Genomic DNA, 22,086 nt, shown 5'->3' on the forward strand with positions numbered 1-22,086 from the left:
GCGGGTCGCCAGGTTAGTTTGAATGCGAACCTGACGGGTCGCCAGCTATGTCGCTGCTCTGCGCAGTCTTAGTAAAACGGCTGTAACTTCTTCTACCGAACTCCGATTGAGACGTTTAAGATATCCACGCGAAGCTCTTTCGAAGACGAAGAGAATGGTATGCATTAAATGCGAACCGGACTTCAAAATCTCCAGAAAAGCTTTCTCGAACACTGAGCAGCTGCACATCCGCATGTTTTGTATATTTTTTAACACATTTTTCACAAAATGGTCAAAATACCAACATAATAGGAAAGTAGCTATAACCATGTCTCAAAGTACACAATATATGATCAAAACCAAGTAAAACTACTCTCTAAAATCATGTAAAATCCAAGTTAATCAAGCACAGTAATTAAAATACATGTAAAAACATAGAAGCAATTGAAATAACTTCATTAGCTAAAACATAAAAAAAAAAAACTGAAATCAATTAAGCATAGAAATCAATGTATCAATAAAGCTAAACATGTTCATAACAAGAGTCAAATAACTAATGGATGAGAATATTAAAAAGCTAGACTAACTACACCATTGATGGAATCTCAATTGAGAGCTCAGTCTTTACTATGTGGAATAATTGTGTAAGTCCGATCTTGAATTTGTCGATATTTGGATATGTATTCTCTTATTTGAGATATGAGTAATGTGTATAATGATCCCATTTTTCATGCACTAGGTCTTCTCTTTTTAAAAGGCATTAAAATCCTTTCTCGAACAAATCAACACGTCTTACCTGGCAGAAGAAGGATTGTGGGAGAATCTATCCAGCCTAGGTAGATCTTCTGGAGTAACCTGATCCGTATAAGTTATCTGGACAACACATAGTCTTTGTAAAACAAAGATAACTTTTTTCACATAAGTCTAATTTAGACAGCAAGATACTCACGTGAAGCTCTTTCGAAGACGAAGAGATTGGTAAACTTTACAAACTACTAATTAAAAATCACAATTTTAGCCCATTTTTCCTTCAAACTCAACAAACTCATCAACAAACCAATTTGCATTTAAATGGCGCAAAAATCTAATTCAACAACAAACACTGCAATCTACTAATAAAAACTGCAAAGTAACGAATTTATCAAAGATTAATATATAGCACTCCTAAATTTTTTTTTAGGTAGTAGACTAGTAGTAGGGTTATACAAATAACGAATAAATAAATAAATAAAGTATAGGGGTCGAAATGGGGTTAGATTATAATAGTGGGGGGTTAAAACGAAATAAATATTTAGAAAATTGAATTTCAAAAGCAAAGCTAGAGAGGGAGGAGAGACACTCTCTCTTTCGGAAAATTCCACCATTTTTTCCCGATTTATGCATTCAGCAGATAAGCGTTGATGCATCTCTGTACGTGTAAAGATTGATTATTTATTCTGATTGAAGCTGTATACCGGCCACGATTCTGAATTTCTTCTTTCGTTTGAATCTGAGTTCTTCCATAAATTATTCAGAGTTTTGAATTTGAATTTTATGCATTTAGTCTTCTTCATTCTGGTGCTTCCAGCGAGGAATTAGTTGGATATGGCTGATTCTCTGGAACGAAAATCAGTGGAATTGGTTTCTTATGCCTGATTTTCATTTTTCCCGGAGAAGTTTTGTTCGTGTGGTTGTTTTTGTTTCAATTCGAATTTCGTAATGGAGCAGAGAGAGGGAGATGATTTACCTCCAAATAAGCAGCTGCCTCCTCAATCAGAAGCTTCTTCTCCGGCGCCAGCGGATTTGCCGGCGAGGAAGCTTGTGAGGCAGCTGGATTTTACTGGCTTAAGCGCCTCATCGAGTGTTGAAAGCCAGCAGCCGGTGCAGCCCGCTGTACAGCAGCCACAGTTGGCGAAGAACCAGCCGCCGCAGATGCTGTTTATGACGATGCAACAAACTCCGCAGCCAGCTCTGCCGCCGGCTCAACATTCGATACGACCTATTTTGTGAGTGCTTTCTGCAATTCTGGAATTGTACATGATTGTTCGTTTTGATGCTGCTAGAATTTTGGGGGAAAAACTGATCTTTTGAGCTGAAGAGATCGGATTTCTGGTAGAGTTTAGGTTTTTGGGATGCAAATTTTGTATTCCATGATCAAATTATGATCTGTGTTTAGCTCCTCGGAGCCTTTTTTGAGCATTCGTTGAAAAGTTTAGACTACATCATGGAATAGTAGTAATGCGTCATCTCCTCTTATACTTGACTGAGTGTTCTACATGGAAATCTGTGAAGTTGTTTACTCTATATCCGAGAGACTGGAATGTCAAATATTAGATATTCATTTATGATTTTACATAAATATTTGTAGGTAAGATTAAGTATGTGTTACTGTTTTAGTGTGGCTATGTTTGTCAAGTCAAAATGGCTGAGACATTTATCTAGGATTAAAACATGAGTAATGCTGCTTGTTTGTTCTTGGTGTCTCAAAGTTAACTAAGACTTTTACATGGAGATATGCAAGCTTCTTTCTTCTCATTATTAGATTCTTCATTGGCCTGTTAGGATTAGGTGAAGATGATTTTGTTAGCATTACTGAGAAGGTGTCTGAATTTTCTTATAATGTGCGTGATTTCTTGCAACATTTATGCAAGACGTGTTTTTTACATTGTTTTGTCTACTTCCTGGCCTATATTTTTCCTCTATCCATGATAGCTTTGACATTTTGCTTGTGCTTCATAGCTAAATAAAGCACGGCTCCTTTCTCAAACCCTTATTTACTCGAATATTTAATGTTAGGTCACACATTCTGACCTATCTTAGTTTGTTCATTTCTTTTCTGAGAGTGGAGGCGTCCCTGCATTAGCCTGTAAAACAGAAACGCCTGGTGTTCATTTAGTAAATGAATCTATAGTCCTTTTGCTTCTTTGTATCTCATGATTTAACTCTCCTACTTCCAGGAAACCTGAATCCCCTAGAACGCGCCCAAGACAGAATGTATCTGAAGTAAAAGATGGCACTCCAAAGAAGCAAAAGCAGTGTAATTGCAAACATTCACGATGTTTGAAGTTGTAAGCTGCTACTGCACTTCATGTTTTATTTGTAATCATTCATTGCCTGTTTGGTAGTCAAATGCTTCTTAGTTATATCTCTGGCATGGAGTATAACACATATTTCACAATTATGGTCAGGTATTGTGAATGCTTTGCTTCTGGAGTGTATTGTGATGGTTGCAACTGTGTCAATTGTCATAACAATGTCGAAAATGACGCAGCCAGAAGAGAAGCAGTTGAGGCAACACTAGAAAGGAACCCAACTGCTTTCAGACCCAAAATTGCTAGCAGTCCACATGGAGCTCGGGATAGCAGGGTAATCTCTGAACTCGAAATGCCATCTCACTAGACCTTTAGTATATAATATGTACTCTTACATGTTTTCTATTTGGTAAACTAAGCTGCCTTCTCTTTTTTATACTCCCTCTGTCCCCCATTTTTAGTCCACTTTTGCCATTTTTGTCCGTCCCCCATTTATTGTCCACTTTCACTTTTTACCATAAATGTTAAGTAGGCCCCACATTCCACAAACTCATTTTCACTCACATTTTATTATAAACCAATATATAAAAGTGGGACCCACATTCCACTAACTTTTCAACCCACTTTTCTTTACATTTCTTAAAACTCGTGCCCAACACACAGTGGACTAAAAATGGGGGACGGAAGGAGTATTCATACACTGAAATAAAAAAATGTTACTCCTAGTTGGCTTATAATGTGCAAGTTTAAACTACTTTTCTCTAATCAGGACCTTTGGTTTTCAGGATATTTTATGGATTGTGTAATTTTGTTTCTGAGATTATATGAGTTACAGTCTAACTAGTCTATCGATCATTTTAACATTATTGCAAATGCTTTGGGAAACCTCAAAATATGTTTTGTGATTGTTACTTGCTCTTTGATTTCTGGGCGATTCTCCACGCGCTTTTGTTCTGTGGCTGAGTTGCACATAGTCTTCTTCAAATGATATGGCATATGACCTTCATAATAGTCCCGTAAAGGTCGCATCTACTTTTCTATTTGTTGAGTTATATAACCCCATACCTGTATTTTTCGACATTATATATTTGTAAACTATTTTTTATATCTTTGTACCAAACTCTTCAGTTCAAGATGAATGAGAATCGTGCCTATTCGGCTGTTTGCCACTTATGATGGCATTATTTGATTCTATTATTCTATGCATATTCAGGAAGAAGCTGGTGAAGTGTTAGTTTCAGGAAAGCATAACAAAGGATGTCACTGTAAGAAATCAGGATGTCTTAAAAAGTACTGTGAGTGCTTTCAAGCAAATATTCTTTGTTCTGAAAATTGTAAATGCATGGACTGCAAAAACTATGAAGGAAGTGAAGAGCGACAGGCTCTCTTTCATGGGGATCATGCCAATAACATTGTATATATCCAACAGGCAGCAAATGCTGCCATCACGGGTGCTATTGGGTCTTCTGGTTATGGGTCTCCTCCATTAAGTAAGAAAAGGAAAGGCCAAGACCTCTTATTTGGGCCAACAGTGAAAGATTCTGCACAACGGCTTGGACAGTTACAACAGGTACTGCTCTGTTCTTATGTACAGAAGTGGCAAACGTTCAGCAGTTGAAAGGGAAGTAATGGATCTGTATTGTTGACAATATTTGTATACTCAGTCTATTTCATAAATGGCTGGACTGAGCCTATAGGGTGTGTTGGCTGACTTGAGTATATATATGATTAGGTAAAAATCTTTATCAGATGCTAGTTGAGGCTGGATTTATTTGTATCAATGGTAACAGGCTTAACTTGCTCAAACCTAAGTTTGTTCTTGATTATAAGACCGTAGCCAAAATTCCACACTAGAAATTGGAATAGTATGAATTCATGCATACCACATGACATAGTTCTATCTTCAATAGTAGCTGACTGGTATCCATTAGATTTACTCGTGATGACGAAAATAAGTTTCTTCTCTTCAAAAACTACTAATCCTGTATGAGTTTTGATTTACTTGATCTTAATTAGAAAGTTCTAAGAACTCTCTGTTATATATTAACCGCACACTTCAACATTTTGGCATGCTATATTGCTTCAGAGAAATGAAGTGTTCAGTAGGCACGTAAAATGTAAATCTGAAGCAAGGCCATCATTTCATTGACATAGTTTCGAGATTCCAGGGTTCTGAGGAGACTTGCACATGTTATTGCTGGACAAAATTTTGCATTTCCTTAGAAGTACAGAAAATCACGATGGAGTTATCGCGTTTTACAGTAGTATCTTACTGATGGCACAAAATTCATTGATGACAGGTGAATCAAGTTAAGGCTTCTGTACCTTCCCCCTTATCGCCTTCAATACCTGGTACTGGCCCCAGTAATTCGTCTGTTGTAAATCCATCAAAGTTTACTTACAGGTTACACTCCTTCCTCATTCTTTTTTTCAGTTTTACTTCAAAGTACTAATTTTAGTGCATTTATTGAAGGTCTTTGTTAGCTGACATCATTCAGCCCCAAGATTTGAAGGAGCTTTGTTCAGTGCTTGTTGTATATTCAGGAGAGGCTGCAAGAATGCTTGCAGGTATAAATGGCCACGTGAATTTTCATCCAATTTTCTGTATTTTGAAAAGAGTTCGCACTCGGTAAAAGCATATAAAATTTTCTTGTTAAGTGAACTTAAAATTATCATGAAACAGAAAAGCAAGCAGAAGATTCCAAAGACTGCTCATTAGTTTCTTCAACACAAGAACAGTCTCAAAGCCAAAAGCATATTTCAGCTGAGAGAGCTCAAGCTCCTTCATCCGAAAGCCAGAGAGAGAGGACCAAAGCAGAGGAGTCTGGTTCAGATGGAGCAGATGTTTCAAGAGGAAGGGCGATGTCACCCAGCACTTTAGCTCTAATGTGTGATGAAGGAGATACAATGTTCACTTCCGTTGCTTCCTCTAGTGGTTTAGTGGAATCTAATGAGCCATCCCAATTGCCTATTGAGCAAGGAATGGCTGAGGCTTATGCTGAACAAGAAAGGATTGTCTTAACAAAGTTCCGAGAATGTCTTAACCGGCTCATCACGTTAGGAGAAATAAAAGGCAAGTCTTATCATCTTTGCTTTGCATTATTTAGCTTATTAGAAATTTGAGCCCTCACGTCAGTTTCAGTTGTTTTTGTTGAAATCTTTGCTTTGTTTAAGAATGCCTACTAGCTAGCACTTTTCTTATTTTATGAGCTATGTTTATTTTAGACAACTAAAAATTCTTAAATATATATAGGGACTTGTTTCATGAAATATCTTTATATGATTGAACAACTATAACAATTCTGGTGGTAGAATATGAACTCTGTATCAAAAAGTTATTGACATAGAGAATCAAATAGAATTTGCACTATGAACTTGAATGATGCTAAGAGCATGCAAGGGACCAGAAATGTGATTCACAATATTGAATTATGATGGATATTGATTATGCCATATTCCACCATGCAGAGACAAAGTATTGTTCGTTAGCACGGATACAATCAGGTGTAGAAAATGACCTTGTGGCTAGCACCAGCTATTCGAATGAGAGCATTGGTAGGAGCCAACAACTGATAAGCAATGGTGCAGCTGTATTTGCTGCTTCTACGCAAAGAGCTTCTCCAGCTGTAACTCTGGCACTTGATGCAGTCAATAATGTAGCCCATCAAAGAGTAACACATCCTGAAAACGGAGATGTAAAAACGAAACCTGAATCACAATCGTGATGTGCAGTGTGTAGGATTAGATATGCTGCTACATCATTTGTAATATTATGCAGATTTTCTTTTTTCCCATTCATTAATCATTATCAATTTAAGATAAAAATAATTCATGTTCCTTTTGTTCAATTCAACTTATTCTTTGATTTCTTTTCATGTCTTTTTAGTCTGGAGGTTAGCATCCTCTGTATTTTTTGGCGTGGGGAATTTAGAGATTGAGTTTCCATTGAAAGATAACAGAAAACTGCTCACACTCAACTGCTTCCTCCCCTAAATAAGACCAAAACCGAAAACTGCTCTCTCTCTCTCTCATTTATTTCTTCAGCCAGCATTCAACTCGAAAACTTTAAAGTAAGCAAGAATAGCTTATCTGGATTGATCCCTTCAACCATCTGCACCCTTCTTCCTCAGTACAACATCTTGATTTCTCCAACAATGACTTTGCAGGCACGATTAGTCAAGGTTTTTGGCCACAGCCTAAACTTGCGGAGTTTATGAGCCAGTTACAACGAGAGATCCCACTTATTATTTGCAAGCTGTTGACATTGCCAGAAATTAACGTACAGGAAACTCTCTCTCTGGGATAACAACCTGGCAGGGAGGAGTCCTCGATATATTGGGAAGCTCTCCATCCTGGAACAACTACACCTACACCTACACATAAACAAGCTAAATGGCACCATTTCAATTTACGAGCACCCTAGTGATGAAATGATGGTTGAACCCAGGGCCTGTCTGAATCTTCGAGTTCTTGCTCTAGGGGAGCAGTGGATTCACTGGTGCTGTCCCATTGTGGCTGTCAAAGCTATCAAATGTAGAGGTTCTCGACTTGTGTTTCAACTATCTTAGAGGAATGATTCCTGGCTGGATCGTAGAGTTTCAAGAAATTTTCTACTTGGATATGTCAAACAACCTGTTCTCAGGCAACTTCCCAACCCAACTGAACTTACCATCAGTCAAGCAAAACTCTGATCTAGTTGAGACAAGACTGGAGTTACCTGTGTTTCTTAAGCCTGCAGACGTCTCTGGCTTGCAATACAATCAGCTTTCAAGCCTACCACCAGGTTTGTCACTTGGCAATAACAGCCTAAACGGAGCGATCCCGGTTGAGATTGGTGGGGCGAAGTTCATCACAGCCCTCAGACCTCAGTTGCAACAACTTCCCTGGTACCATCCTGATGATGCTCTGTCTGATCTCACTAACTTGGGAGAAATTGAAGGTCCCCTTCCCACAGGAGCACAGTTCAGCTCATTCTCTTATTCGAGCTTTAAGGAAATCCAGAGTTCTGTCGCCCAAAGGGCTGTAAGCTAATGAGATATATTGATCTTGATATGTCTACTATCAGTAAGTACAGATTCACAGACATTTCATGTGCATTGGATAATAAATATAGCATGTGGTGTAACATTCACCAAACTTCATTTTTTTTGTCGAGAGAATCCACAAATGATGAAGGAGATATTACTCTAAGCCAAAATCATTTATTGCAATCATTTCCACACTTACTCTACACATTATACGATCTTGTACTAGATGTTCATAATAAGTTGGTAAATGTTGGATCAACAAGATATTGCCTGTTACACCACTACAGAAACAGATAACTTTTGCTCATTATTTTTCCTTGGGTGTTGGAATGAAGGGCTGATTGAGGAGCCACAGAGAGCTTATGTTATTACATGATTGGCACAAAACAAAGTTATTTCACCCCTCAGCCCAAAATATCCAGCAGAAGAATCACAGGCGCGCCTTTGCTGCAGGAGATGTTGTGGCAGGTGCACTCTGCAAATAAATTGACTTCGAAGTTATAGTAAATATATATAGGTGACTAAGGCCACAAAAGTTTGAGCACAGACAGAAATATCCATCGAAATTCAGTAATTTGTTTGCTGATTATCTCTCCTTTATTGAATACAACTGAGAAGAAGGCATTTTAGACAAATGCAAGACCAAATATGCTATCATATCCATATGCATAAGGCCTCACAAAATCAGATTAAAGCATACACGCTAATGAGGAAACTAATCAGGAAAGGAATAACAAGTTGGTATTTGACAAGTGCAAATGTTACTCTTTTTTAGGATTTTCATAAAGTTGATTTTCACTGAAGTTGGGGTTTGTTAGTTTTCGTTATATCTTGTGACTATGCATTACCATTAGATTCAAAGTCGTTCAGGAATCTAACTATTGAAAACATCGATGCAAAAAGACTTATAAAATGTTAGATATGAGTTAATCTTTGATCTCCGTCTGATGCCAACTATACGAGTTCTATGACGATGGCGATTAAGATGAGAAACTTTCTGCCAATGCCAGACTCCTTAGAGTAAAATTAACTTCCTATAGACTACCATGATATTAGAAGTACATTTTCCTTTGGACAGAAAATACATTATTATATAACTAAAGTGAAAGATGCGTAACATGATATTAAGCTTAAAATAATAGTAATTACCAATGGGATGCCTCTGGTTGCTCTTTCTTCCAGATACCGTGATGGTCTGAAGAAGTTACCATATAGTTCAGACCACTTCTGGAGACTTTTGTATATGATATCTGCTCCAATGGTGTCTGCCCAGAAAATAATACCGCCACTGCCACAAAACGAGACATTTTCAGTATTACTTTTCCAACATGACTAATACATAGTAATAATATTTTCGTCGAAGATCATGTCTGAAATTTTCTAATATAACTAACAGCGCTGGTTATTTTCTTGGAAGATATGTTGGGTATATGTAACACATGATTATTAAGCTTACTATCGATTCTCAATAGTTCGTGTGAAGGTTTATTCATTCCTTTTAAGCTTTTTGCGTCATTTGAGAGAGGAAACTAGACTACCTAGCATTTTATGTCATTTGATCCAAAAGCCCATGAGAAAACTAATAGTGAAGCATGGAAATGGTAAGCAATCTTAAATTTGCAAGTTGAAGATTGAGATAAACAACAGACCGATAAGATGGGAAACTCATGCCAAGAATAGAGGCAGTATCAAGATCCGATGCTCGGACTACCACCCCTTCATCTAATACACGACATGCTTCGTTCACAACTGGAAACAGTATCATCTGAATAATTTCTTCGTCGGTAACAGATATAGGCTGCATGGACAATTCCAGAATACATTTTTAATGTCAAACAGAATTGAATATGTGGGGAAGGTAAAAATATTAGAGACAGGGATAACAAGTTTTATGCGTGTCTTGCTTATGAATTAATAACATCTTTGCTGTACCTTGCCACCAGGCATGATATTTATAGTTCTTCTAGATTCCTCTATTATCGGGAGCACGGAAGGATCAGGTTTGGGCTTGCTTCCTTTCTCAAAGATATAATATCCTTTTCCGTTATTTTTACCTGCAAAATTGTGATTGATATCTGTAAGTATGATTTGAAGAAGAAATGAAATCCTTCTATAACAAACAAGAAGATAATTTATAACTACCATTTCTCCCATTTTTTAAAAGAAGCCCAACCAATGGAGATTGAAAGGTCCTATCAGGAAATGATGTACGGAATATTTCTGTTGTTGCAACAACTACTCCATAACCTGCAACATCCTGAAGCCTGTAAAAGTACCAAAATCATATTCATCAATAGTTTGCTACAAGAATCATAATTATTTTGGAGGTGATAAGAATAAAAAATAAATATTATCAGTAAATCTCTAATGTAGGCAACTTCATAACTGGAAAAGATGCCAACCTCAGCTACAAAAAGAAACTTGAAGATGACTGACTATGTAATGAAAGGAAAGAAAATTACTGGAAAGGCCCCAACGGAAGGCCAAAGTTGCTGATAAGCTGATCAATTCTAAATAAATCAACCCCCAAGTGTAACAGAAGATGTGCACTCTGACTGTAGGGGAAGAAGGCCCTATTCACTGCAAAACCAGTGCAGTTCCCAACTACAACAGGAACTTTCTTTATGATCTTCCCAACATTCATCAAATCAAGAATTACTTGTGCAGAAGTCTTCTCCGTCCGTACAACTTCCAAGAGAGGCATCACGTGAGCAGGGCTGTCAACAATTGCATCTCAATTAGCAATTGAAGCAAACTTGCTCCATATTTTATACATAGCTTCTTCAGTGGAAATAAAAAATTTGCATTCAAATTGAAAACTTATAACATGATTTTAATATGTGTTTATTAGATGTATTAGACTGAAGTTCACTTACTCGGATGTCATGATTTTTTATTACTAAGTCATTCAAGAGGGTTAGGAATTAGGATAGTTCAGTTTAATTTTGCTGAAATGGGGCCTGCATGTGAAACTCCAATAAATTTAAGTTCGTTCATTGGGATTGCTAAATTTGTAAGATGTGACTAGTTTGCAAAAATGACTAAAGGTCGGCAATTCTTTGGTAAATAACAAACTAAGCTAGGATGATTGCAGTCAAACTCTCTATCTGTTTACTCAACTTTTTTGCTAGAATAATAACCAACAGAAAAATGCCAAACAAGTTCTTATTTTATCTATGAAATGTGTACCTGAAAAAATGTGCTCCAATTATCCGATCTTGTGATTTGGTCTTTTCTCCAACTACATTGAGGTCAATGGTAGAAGTATTTGAAGCCAAAATACAGTGAGGTGGGCATGCCTTCTCAATATCAGCAAAAATTTTCTGCTTCAGAGGAATATGTTCAACAACGGCCTGAAATAAAACACATGTCAGAATAGTTGCAAACTAGATAGAAATTGTACCATTGATTAATCACGTCCTAAAAGTGTTGCAATCTAGAGTTGAATCAACTATGATATGTTAATGTATAATGGAGTAGATCTAAAATTTAATGGTATTAAACACTGGAGATTAGATGCAAATCATGATTCACGGTCTATTATCTGATATCTATAGAAGACACTTCAAGACAGTGAGTAGACCATGGAATATTTTTCAGGGAACTACCAGACCTGGTCATAGGTAAATATTAGGATAGCTTTAATATGAACCAAAGACTGGTGCTGATATCCATAATCTAAAAAGGCAAATGTGACAGGTAACTGCTTATATTGTGGGGTTAACTTGCAAATTTGCAAGAACTTACTTCAATAACCATATCCACATCCTTGAAATCAGTGTAGTCCAAAGTGCCTTTAACCATCAAAAGGGCTTTCTCTGCTTTATCCTTTGCCAATTTTTTCCTTGATACAAGACTTCGGACATTCCCTTCCAGATTAACACAGAAATATTAAGTCATAGAAATTCAATAAAGATAGAAAAAAACATCCAAGCCTGACTGAACTGTAAACTGTCATATTTGTAATCAGATAGATATCTATTGTCAACACTTGTTCTGTTGGTTGAATGCAAAAAACAGGAAAATTCAAAGATTTGTTGATAGCAAGTTATAACTAACCTTCAATTGCTTTTATTCCCTTCAGAAGATACTCAGAGTTGATTTCTTTGAGGATGACATATATATTGCTCAAAATCAGTGCTGTAGCTATGCCAGAACCCATTAGCCCTCCACCAATAATAGCGACTTTCGATATTTTCCTTGGTTTTAGTCCAATGTCAGAAACATTTGGAACCTATATCATTATAAGTTAGCTTTCTATTAAGACAAAAGATGCATAAATTTCAAGTAATAGCTTTAATGTTCAGAAACAAAGATGCAGCATGACAGCCCTTTCATAAAGATTTTTATGGACTGTGACAGAAATTTTATAGACATGAGTATGACACAGATAATGGTGCTATAGTGTACAATACTTCACCCGGGCATTATCGAAGCAATACTCAGATTCTCATTCCATCAAACCCATTATTTTTTTAAAATAAGCCCTGAAATACTTTCTTTACAAATTGGAACGATTCTAATCAAATAACCCGACGAGTACAAAATAATATTTCCATCTTAGTCGAAATTTCAAAAGGTGTTATCAGCTACAGACTTCTGAGACTCTGTAAAAGGCTCTTCACCCTGTAAAACTACAACTGAAGAAAGGTGTCTATTATATGCAAATGTAACAATTTCATTGGGAATCAATATTCAAGTATTCCTACAAGGAGGTAGGCACACCATTTAATTAGGAGCAGGGATAACGATTCATTCATTCAAGTAAAATCCATAACTGTAATATGTCATAGCTTTATAATAGCTAATAAAAATGAATACCAAATCATGAATTACTTTTATATCTCCAATAAGTCATAGCTGGAGAGAAGAAGTGTATCTTGTAGGATGTCCATGACCTTTTTCACTTGACCAAAGTGACCACGAGAAAATAATTTACATCTTGCAGGATGTTTCAAGTTTGAATGGTTCCAATGCACATACAGACACTTGTGTGGACAATTTTTCTAAAGAAACCTCAACATTTACATATGTTCTATTCCCATTCTTGATAAATCATACAGTATAAGTAGTAGTTATCACAAAAGTTGTTTGCTGGGTGACTGTACCTTACTCGTTGCCCTTTGAGAAAAAAATGCATGCACTAGACCCTTTGATGCGTCTGTAAAGATTAGATCTTTAAATACGCTTGACTCCTGCAGAAAACACATGCTGGTAAGATGCTAAAGTGCAAGGGGAATTTCCAGAAATCCATTAATATATCTTGCAAGACGAATGGCTAAACAAGAAGTATTATCTAAATTGCATAAGATAACTTTGCCAGCCCAAGTTAAAAGTAAAATTACCTTCAAAATTCCATGATAACCACCATGAATGATTCCTTCCTCAATTACATCAAGACATGCCTGGTGCTGAGGCACATTTTTAAAACTCTGTTTGGCCTGCTGCCTTGCTGTTTTTATTATATCCACCACTTCTGGCACAGAACCAAGTTTGTCTATCCTATGAAGAGAGCGTATCCATGGTTTGCGCCTCTCTATGATGTCTAGTGCCCACTGGCGCGATGCTTTTATTAATTCATCAGAAGGAACAACAGCATCAACAAGCCCTAGATCATTTCCTTCTTCTGATGTTATTGGTTTAGAAAACTGTTGCCGGTAGCACCACCAAAGAGCATTAAAACAATGCAAGTTTCCAAACGCATTGCATGAAGACATGCACTGATAAATGTTGTTCTCGTGAGAACAACATTTATCATGAGAACGCGAGACCAGTGCACCAAAGTATAAATTTAACGTATTCAATTTTTCCTAAGTAATGCGGTCATCAAACAAGGTGATGCATTCACGGTATATCTTCACAATTGAAAAAGGGTTGAAAACGTAAGGGTTCTCATTTGAACATATTAGAGGGATCAAATAAGTTCACTTGTTGTTAGTACATTAGTCCAGAATCTGTTGTGTAATTTGCTGCTATAAAAAATGAAATTTACACATTTGAAATACACAGCAGATTCAATAATTTTATACGCACAATGTAGTGGACGTTTTACTGACAATAAGAAAGAGTCTAGTTCGTGTGTGTGTGCATATATATTTATATATGGAATGGTTTGAATAAAAACTTCACACTGTCATAATGTAAGAAATTTTCACTGAACCTACAAAGTAATTGCACTGAACTATACAGAAAATAACGTTAATTACTTATAGGTTCAATGCAGTTACTTTAAAGGTTCTTGATATATGTATTGGAGACCTACCAGCATAAGTTCAAGTGCTTTAGGAAGCCCAATAAGCCTAGGGAGACGCTGTGTACCTGGAATAGTACCAAGACCAAGATAAAGATCAGATGGTGAAAACTGAAAATTGTCTGCTTTGAGATACGAAAATGAATAAAAAATAGTATACTACAAGATTGCAGGAGTTCATACCTCCTGATCCAGGAATAACACCAAGAGTAAGTTCAGGCAGACCAAGTAGTGTTTTTGGCGCAGCAATTCGTGCATGAGCAGCCTGCAAAATATTTGCCATTATGATTGATTGGAAATAAACTTCATGACATATGATAAACAGATGTAACATTGGACACGTCAAAGCAAGTCAGAGAAGATCACGAACCAAAGCTAGTTCCAATCCACCTCCAAGTGCAAGTCCCTGCAAGGCAGCAACAGTAGGCTTCTTTCCATCTAATGAAAACAACATTAATAAGCCTCAGACAAATTAAGTACTACGTAAAAATTAAATTTCAAAATTCAGATATGCCAAATTATAGGAGGACCTTCTATTACATTGACCGCAACACTAATAGACGTCTCAGGTAAGATGGAAGCATCTCCTGCGCAGTTAGAAATTCAATTGTCGAGCATGAGGCACCGGTTATAGCATAATAAAAGAAGAGAAGATCATTAAAATGTTAGTACATAAAAACCTGTTTTATGCACCCTCTCAAACACATTTATGTCAAAGCCACCAGAGAATTTTCCAGCATCACCTAGAAGTTGATTAGACTCATAAAATCAGCGATCAGTCAAAGCAAGAGGCAAAATATCCTCCACACAAAGACAGAGCTCAATATAATCAAGTTAACCATGCCACAGAAATGGATCTGATATGGTTAGCTCGATCATTACTTGTTACTAATAAAAAGTATCACGAGACAGTCCACAATTATCTACAAACATTCGCACCTCACCTCATCAACACAGAATATGAACCCGAAAATCAACTTTCAATGGCTGTCAATGTGTTGGCGAGCCTAACTATTCTGCTGTATCCTATCCTCTATGACTAACAAAGCCTCAAAATACAGAAAATACAAACAAACAAACAAATAACTAAACTGAAACCATTATCCGTCGGTTTTAACAGTAAACCGAAAAACTACTAAAATTGTGGCATCTAACAGCATGGATCAAGCAAAAATAAAATAAAATAAAGATTTACCGGCGAGAACAACAGCTTTGACGTCGTCTCTTCTCATCGCCTCAGCATACTTCTCCTTCAGTCCATCAAAAACTTGAAAAAAAGAGAGAGAGATCGATCAAAACAGAATAATGCGACAGGTCCATTTGTGCGAGAGAGAAGCTGAGCGAAGCTTACTGGTGAGGGCGAGAGCATTGACCGGAGGATTGGAGACGGTGATGACCGCAACGCCGTCGTCACCGACCTCCATGATAACTCTAGGCTGCCTCATGCTTAGCGCGTGTTTCTTCGGGAATAGCAAAATAAGCAGAGAGAGATAGCGAGTGAAACTGAAAATGAAAGGGATCTGATCTGCTATTTATACTTGGTATACAAAGTAGAATGGAGATTGGGTAGAATTGAAGTCAAGCGGGGAAAGGAAACTACGCCGCCCACGTTGGTAATTTACGGAGCAATTTTTCGACAATTACCGGTTACCAGTGAGTCAACTCGGCTACGAACGCCTTTCCTCTATTCTCTGCTTTTATATTTTGGAATTATTTTAATTCTTTAATTTGTGAAAATCAGATCTCATCAATTAAATCAATCAAACTGTATAATGCACATTCTGTAAAGTAAGCATATTCAACAATCATTCATACTTATATGAATACACGTGAGAAGTGTGATCTCTTAACCTGCAACATCATTGGAATAACAATGTTTCATATGGATCAATTATTTTGAACAAGGGTACTTAAAGTAGAAGAAAAGGCACAAAATTAAGTCTAAAATGTTAAGCCAGACTAAAAAATTTAATGTTTCACATTCATCTAAACTAGTGTAACGGATCATTAATTTATATATTTATCTAAATTTTAAAAAATTAAGCATACATGATATAAAGAAATTAATATAAATTAATATGTATGCAATAATAATGCAATCAATCTTATACAAAATAATACTAATAAATTTAAGAAATTCATAAAAAAAAACAAAACAAAACACCAAACCGCATTGAAAAATACAATAAATAATCTGAAATTATATGATAACACCTCCTTTCCTTAAGTATTGCACCGAACATTTCATGTAAAATTCGCAGCAAAGTTGTTCGGTTTCTAACGCCCTCAGAAAAAAAAAATTGTAATTAATGATTTCATATAATTTGCATACATATTTAAAACGATGCACAAAACTACACCGCATAACAACATACCGCATGATCATGTTAATGATTTCATATAATTTGCATACAAATTTAAAATGATGCACAAAACTACACCGCATAACAACATACCGCATGATCATGAAAAACACACTCTAAACGATGATATTGGTTTTGGCTCCATGAGTGGTAGCTTTCTAAATATGAATGCATCGAATTTTTATAACCAAATAAATTGAGGAAACTTCAGATCATTGAACAAGGTATGGAATGGTTTTATGGTATCAACCTTTCTTTCTAGTAAGAACAAAAATATCAAGCTTGAGTCTTACTCTCTCTATATATATAAGTAGGTGTGTGAGAATAATAAGCCTCCAAATGTCATATTTATAGGACAAAAATATAACCATATGCCTCTATGAAAACCTTTCACATTTGCTATTTAGGATAAAATTATAATAATCAATTACACATTAATTTAATAATTTTGGAGTTAATTTGATCACATTAAGAAATCATTAATCACATGAATTCGTTTATAATCATATATATATACATATATATATATATATGTCCTATTTCCTTCTTAATCTCAGCCCTTGGATCCTTGAATTGGATGGTTGTAATTAATGCATTATTAGTCTATAATGTTGCATTACTAGCCGTTGTGCATTATTAGAATGAAAATGTGCATTATTAGTCTATAATGTTGCATTATTAGCCGCCGTACATTATTAGAATGAAAATGTGCATTATTAAATGACACGTGGCATTAATCTAACCGTCAGATGACAAAATCGTGGGGCTAGGATTAAGAAGGAAAAAGGACAAAAGATATGAAAAGGATTTGAATACATCCCTATATATATATGTACAGAGTTGTGATCAATGAACCTTTCTTAAAGACGAACTAGAGACCAAATTTGGGCCACTCATTGTTCTTTATCTTATGGTTATGATTAATTTAGAAATAATAAAATATTTTATTAAATAAAAATGTTTTTAATTAATTTTTTTTTAAAAAATTAATTTTTTTAAATTCTTTTTTTAATTTAAAAAAAAATATTTTTTTTTTAAAAAAAAATTAGAATTTTTTTTAATTTTTTTTATTAGATAAAAACTTACTTGGAGTAAATAATGAACTATATTCACTACATAATGAACTAAATGAATGCATGTTATGAAGTAATTTTTCGCATTCATTATATACTGAATTTACTTCAACTGAAAGATAATTATGTCATAACACATTATGAAGTAATAAACTAATGAAATGAAGTAGTAACTAATGAAATGAAGTAATAACATAATTGAATGAAGTAATAAACTAACGGAATGAAGTAATAACATAACTGAATGAAGTAATAAACTAACGGAATGAAGTGCTAAACTAATAGAATGAAGTAATAACATGACTGAATGAAGTGATAACCCTAAATCCAACTGAAAGATAATTATGTCATAACACATTATGAAGTAATAAACTAATGGAATGAAGTAATAAACTAACGGAATGAAGTAATAAACTAACAAAATGAAGTAATAGAACGACTTGATGAAATAATAAGCTCGTAACAATAACATGACTGAATGAAGTAATAAACTAACGGAATGAAGTAATAACATGACTGAATGAAGTAATAAACTAACGGAATGAAGTAATAACCCTAAACCCAACTGAAAGATAATTATGTCATAACACATTATGAAGTAATAAACTAATGGAATGAAGTAATAGCATGACTGAATGAAGTAATAAACTAATAGAATGAAGTAATAACATGAATAAATGAAGTAATAAACTAACGGAATGAAGTAATAGCGCGACTGAATGAAGTAATAAGTTCATAACATACATTCATTTAGTTCATTATGTAATGAATATAGTTCATTATTTACTCCAGCAAGTTTTTATCGAATAAAAAAAATTTTAAAAATTTAAAAAAAAAATTTAAAAAAAAATTTAATTTTTTTTAAAAAAAATTTAAAAATCTAAAAAATTAAAAAAACATTTTTATTTAATAAAATATTAAATTAATTATAAATTAATCATAACTATAAGATTAAGAAAATTGAGTGACCCTAATTTGGTCTCTAGTTCGGTCTTTAAGGGTGGATTTGTGGTTAATAGGACTCTGTATGTACATATGAAACACAGGAGTATATAATTATTGACATATACTCTCTCCGTCCCGGCTAAAATGACACATTGCTTAGCCGGCACGAGATTTTATGAGTTATTGGTTTAAGTGTTTAATTGGAGAGAGAAGGTGGGTGTAAGTATTAAAGTAGAGAGATAAAGAAAGATTTATATTTTAATAGGAGTGAGAAAAAGTGGTTGAGTGTATTAATTGGAGAGAGAAAGTTACCAAAAAAAGGAAATGTGTCATCTTAGTTGGGACAAACTAAAAAGGAAAACATGTCATCTTAAGCGGGACGAAGGGAGTACTAATTTCCACAACAATGAAACGGTCGGTCACACACAAATATTAGTACATAATTAGTATTCTTTCTCGCAATTAATTCATAATTAATTAGCTATGGTGTAGGGCATTCACTCTCATAATTAATTAGGAGTATTAATTAATTAGCATGGCCTCAATATCTAACTAAATTAGCCAAACGTTTGATAAAAAACTCTTAGAATAGTTATGTCACATCATTACACTTATTATATAGCTATAGATTTAAAGTAGTTACAGTAGTACCCAAAACTTATAAATGTTCAAAATTATTCCCAAAATTCACCTTTTATATTAGTATAGATAGATATCTATTTAATTTGATACAAAGTTAAACAGATTCAACTTGAATACGAACAATGTATATTAGATTCACAAATTAAACCAAAACCCACAAATTAAGTTATAAATGACAATAGGAATTTTTCATAACACTAAATCAAATCATTAACAGCGTTACACCAATAATATTAAATTAAAGCTCCAAGACCAAATCGTAATTGAGCTAGAGAGAACACCAGGGAGTTGAAGTTTAAACTGAAAAATAAATCAAATAAATCAAAATCCTAATTATTTTGTAGGTACAAAACTTTTGTGAGGATGCATATATAAATATAATTAATAAAATAAAAGGGTTAATTGGGTGCAATCAGGGTAAATTTATACTTTAATTAGAATTTACTTTTTTCAATTAAAATTTATTACTCCAGTTCCCAGTCAAATTATTCATTAATAATATTAGAATTTAATCAACCCTTGAATTATGGTCACTGAATGAAGTCAAGTAATAAGATACTGTGGGCCAAACAACAACAATGCTTTAAAGTGACAATGATATTTCATTAGATATTGAAAAAATAGTTCTGGTCATATCAAAATAGCCATCATTTTAATCAGTTAAAAATTAAAGCATCTGTAAATGTTGTAGATTGATAGAGATGGAGGGATCGAGTCAAACTCGATATAAAACATGTATGTGACAATCTGCTATTTTAAAAGAATATTAATTGAATAAAATATTTTATTTAAAAAGAATGATGTTTGAATAACAAAAATTTTACAAATCCAAATCATAAACATATTTTAATTTGGTTGGGTTTCATGATTCAATATAAGGATATTTAACTAACCTTATAATCTATCCAGACTAAAGTAAAGGGATTAGCATATCTGTGTGTGTTGAGACGATCATATCTTCACTTGGTTGTTTGTGAGACTAATCAATCTATCAACATCTCCAACGCACTTTTCTAAAGTATCTAAATTTTTTCTTTACCAAAAAAAAAAAAGTATCTAAATTTAGGCATTTCCAACCTTTTTCTTTTTCGTTTATCTGCACTCATCCCAGTTATAGATATTGGGATTATTAAGATAGGAACGAGTATTATAGAAAAAAATATTAAGTCAGCGTTAAAGAATAAAAGAAAATAAAATAGTGAGTTCGTTTTTTTATCTGAAAATTTAAGAAAAAGTATCTTATATTCAATAACAGAAAACTATTTATAATTTTGGTAAATCGTGATTGCCACTTCAGTTTTAATTTATTACAACGTTTTCGATTTTGGAAATATTGGGAAATAAGTAACGACAATAAAATTCAAAGTATTAACGACTAAATTTCAAGTTAATAAAAAAATCTAAAATTCAGCCTGAGTTTATGATATTAGAGATTAATTAATTTTATTTATATAATTTCAATATGCAACAAAATGGTATCAGCATAATATAGGATGCATATTTGATACTTTGAGAAAATATATTGCACTTGAGGTATCTCGATAAAACTTCTAATTCATTTGAAGTACTTTTTCATTTAGTCTCCCATTTTGCTCTTTTCAGTTTCAAAGGGAATTGTTGACCTTTTCATTTTAGTCGCCACTAGTTCTTAATGCAGCTTTGTCAATATTTATCAATTTTATTTTATCCAACACATCAAAGATTTATAGAAGTAATGAAAGTATTTGGTGATTGCACATGTGGTGCATGCTATTTTTGAATATCTTTTAATGCGATATGGCAATGAAAGAAAATTTTATGTAATCAGGAGAAATTTTTATAATATGCGAATAACATAACTTGTGTCGGTTGTATTTTTCTATGGATGCTTTGTGAAGCACGAGTAGTTGTTTTTTGATCAAGTAGAGATTTTCGAATATTACATCTCCAAAGTACTAATCATTTAGTTGTGCAAAAGAGAATTTGTGAAGAAGAATGCGAAAATAAATAAATAACTTAGGTTGACCCAAGGAAAAACTTTAAAGTTTGGGCCACATCAAAATAGCAGAGCCCAATTCAAAGTACTTGACCCTAACTTATTTGCCACTGGGCCTAAGCTTTTGAATAAAAAATAATGTCTAAGACTTCTATCTTTTAAACCAAATTACTACCTCCTTTCTATTCAAAATATCTATATTCTTGAGTGGCACGAGATATTATAAAGAGTTTTTAGGTGGAGTAAGTAGAGAGAAAAAAAATAGTTGAATACTCCCTCCGTCCCACTTTAGGAGTCCCGATTTACTACTTTTGGATGTCCCACATTATGAGTCCCGGTTGGAATATCCCATAATTGGTAATAGGCCCCACATTCCACTCACATTTTATTATAAAACTAATATATAAAAGTAGGACCCACATTCCATTATCTTTTTTCACCAACTTTTCTTTATATTTCTTAAAACTCGTGTCGAACTCAACCGGGACTCCTAAGAGCGTCCACAGTGGGGGAGCCGCGGCTCTCGGCCCGGGCTTGGGCAGCCCGCGGCCCCCCACTACTGAGGCGAGGCATGCCCGCGGCTCGGGGGGGTGGACGAGAGAGAGCCGAGCGCTCGGCCAGGCCGAGGCTCTTGGGCAGGCGGCTCGGCCCGCCACTGCAAGGGCCGAGAGCCGCGGCCCTGCCCACCGGTTTTCATTTTTTTTTTTTTTTTTTAAAATTCAAAAATTATATTTATAAATACTATATTCATTCCATTTTTTTATCTTCCTCAATTCTAAACCCTAAAAATTTCACTATCTACCATTTTCAAAGTCTACAAA

General features: G+C 34.6%; 2 protein-coding genes across 2 annotated transcripts; one reads left to right on the forward strand and one right to left on the reverse strand.

The window, feature by feature from the left end:
• Positions 1–1,335: 1,335 nt before the first annotated feature.
• LOC125187854 (protein tesmin/TSO1-like CXC 5) lies at positions 1,336–7,451 on the forward strand. Its single transcript, XM_048084503.1, has 9 exons — positions 1,336–1,964; positions 2,916–3,026; positions 3,147–3,324; positions 4,204–4,560; positions 5,291–5,394; positions 5,464–5,558; positions 5,674–6,063; positions 6,459–6,685; positions 7,157–7,451. Exons 1-9 carry the CDS (start codon positions 1,678–1,680, stop codon positions 7,205–7,207), a joined length of 1,800 nt encoding a protein of 599 aa, XP_047940460.1. The 5' UTR covers positions 1,336–1,677; the 3' UTR covers positions 7,208–7,451.
• A 720-nt stretch (positions 7,452–8,171) lies between these two features.
• Positions 8,172–15,922, reverse strand: LOC125187853 (peroxisomal fatty acid beta-oxidation multifunctional protein AIM1). Its single transcript, XM_048084502.1, has 18 exons — positions 15,619–15,922; positions 15,463–15,534; positions 14,948–15,010; positions 14,798–14,854; positions 14,638–14,705; positions 14,451–14,532; positions 14,280–14,335; positions 13,363–13,665; positions 13,126–13,212; positions 12,077–12,251; positions 11,765–11,886; positions 11,207–11,370; positions 10,480–10,734; positions 10,160–10,281; positions 9,950–10,071; positions 9,667–9,815; positions 9,167–9,305; positions 8,172–8,492 (listed from the first exon to the last, which is right to left on the reverse strand). The coding sequence occupies exons 1-18, from the start codon at positions 15,710–15,712 to the stop codon at positions 8,448–8,450; spliced, it is 2,175 nt and encodes a 724-aa protein (XP_047940459.1). The 5' UTR covers positions 15,713–15,922; the 3' UTR covers positions 8,172–8,447.
• Positions 15,923–22,086: the final 6,164 nt, after the last annotated feature.

Source organism: Salvia hispanica, chromosome 5 (genome assembly GCF_023119035.1).
Source record: "Salvia hispanica cultivar TCC Black 2014 chromosome 5, UniMelb_Shisp_WGS_1.0, whole genome shotgun sequence".
NCBI classification, from domain to species: Eukaryota; Viridiplantae; Streptophyta; class Magnoliopsida; order Lamiales; family Lamiaceae; genus Salvia; species Salvia hispanica.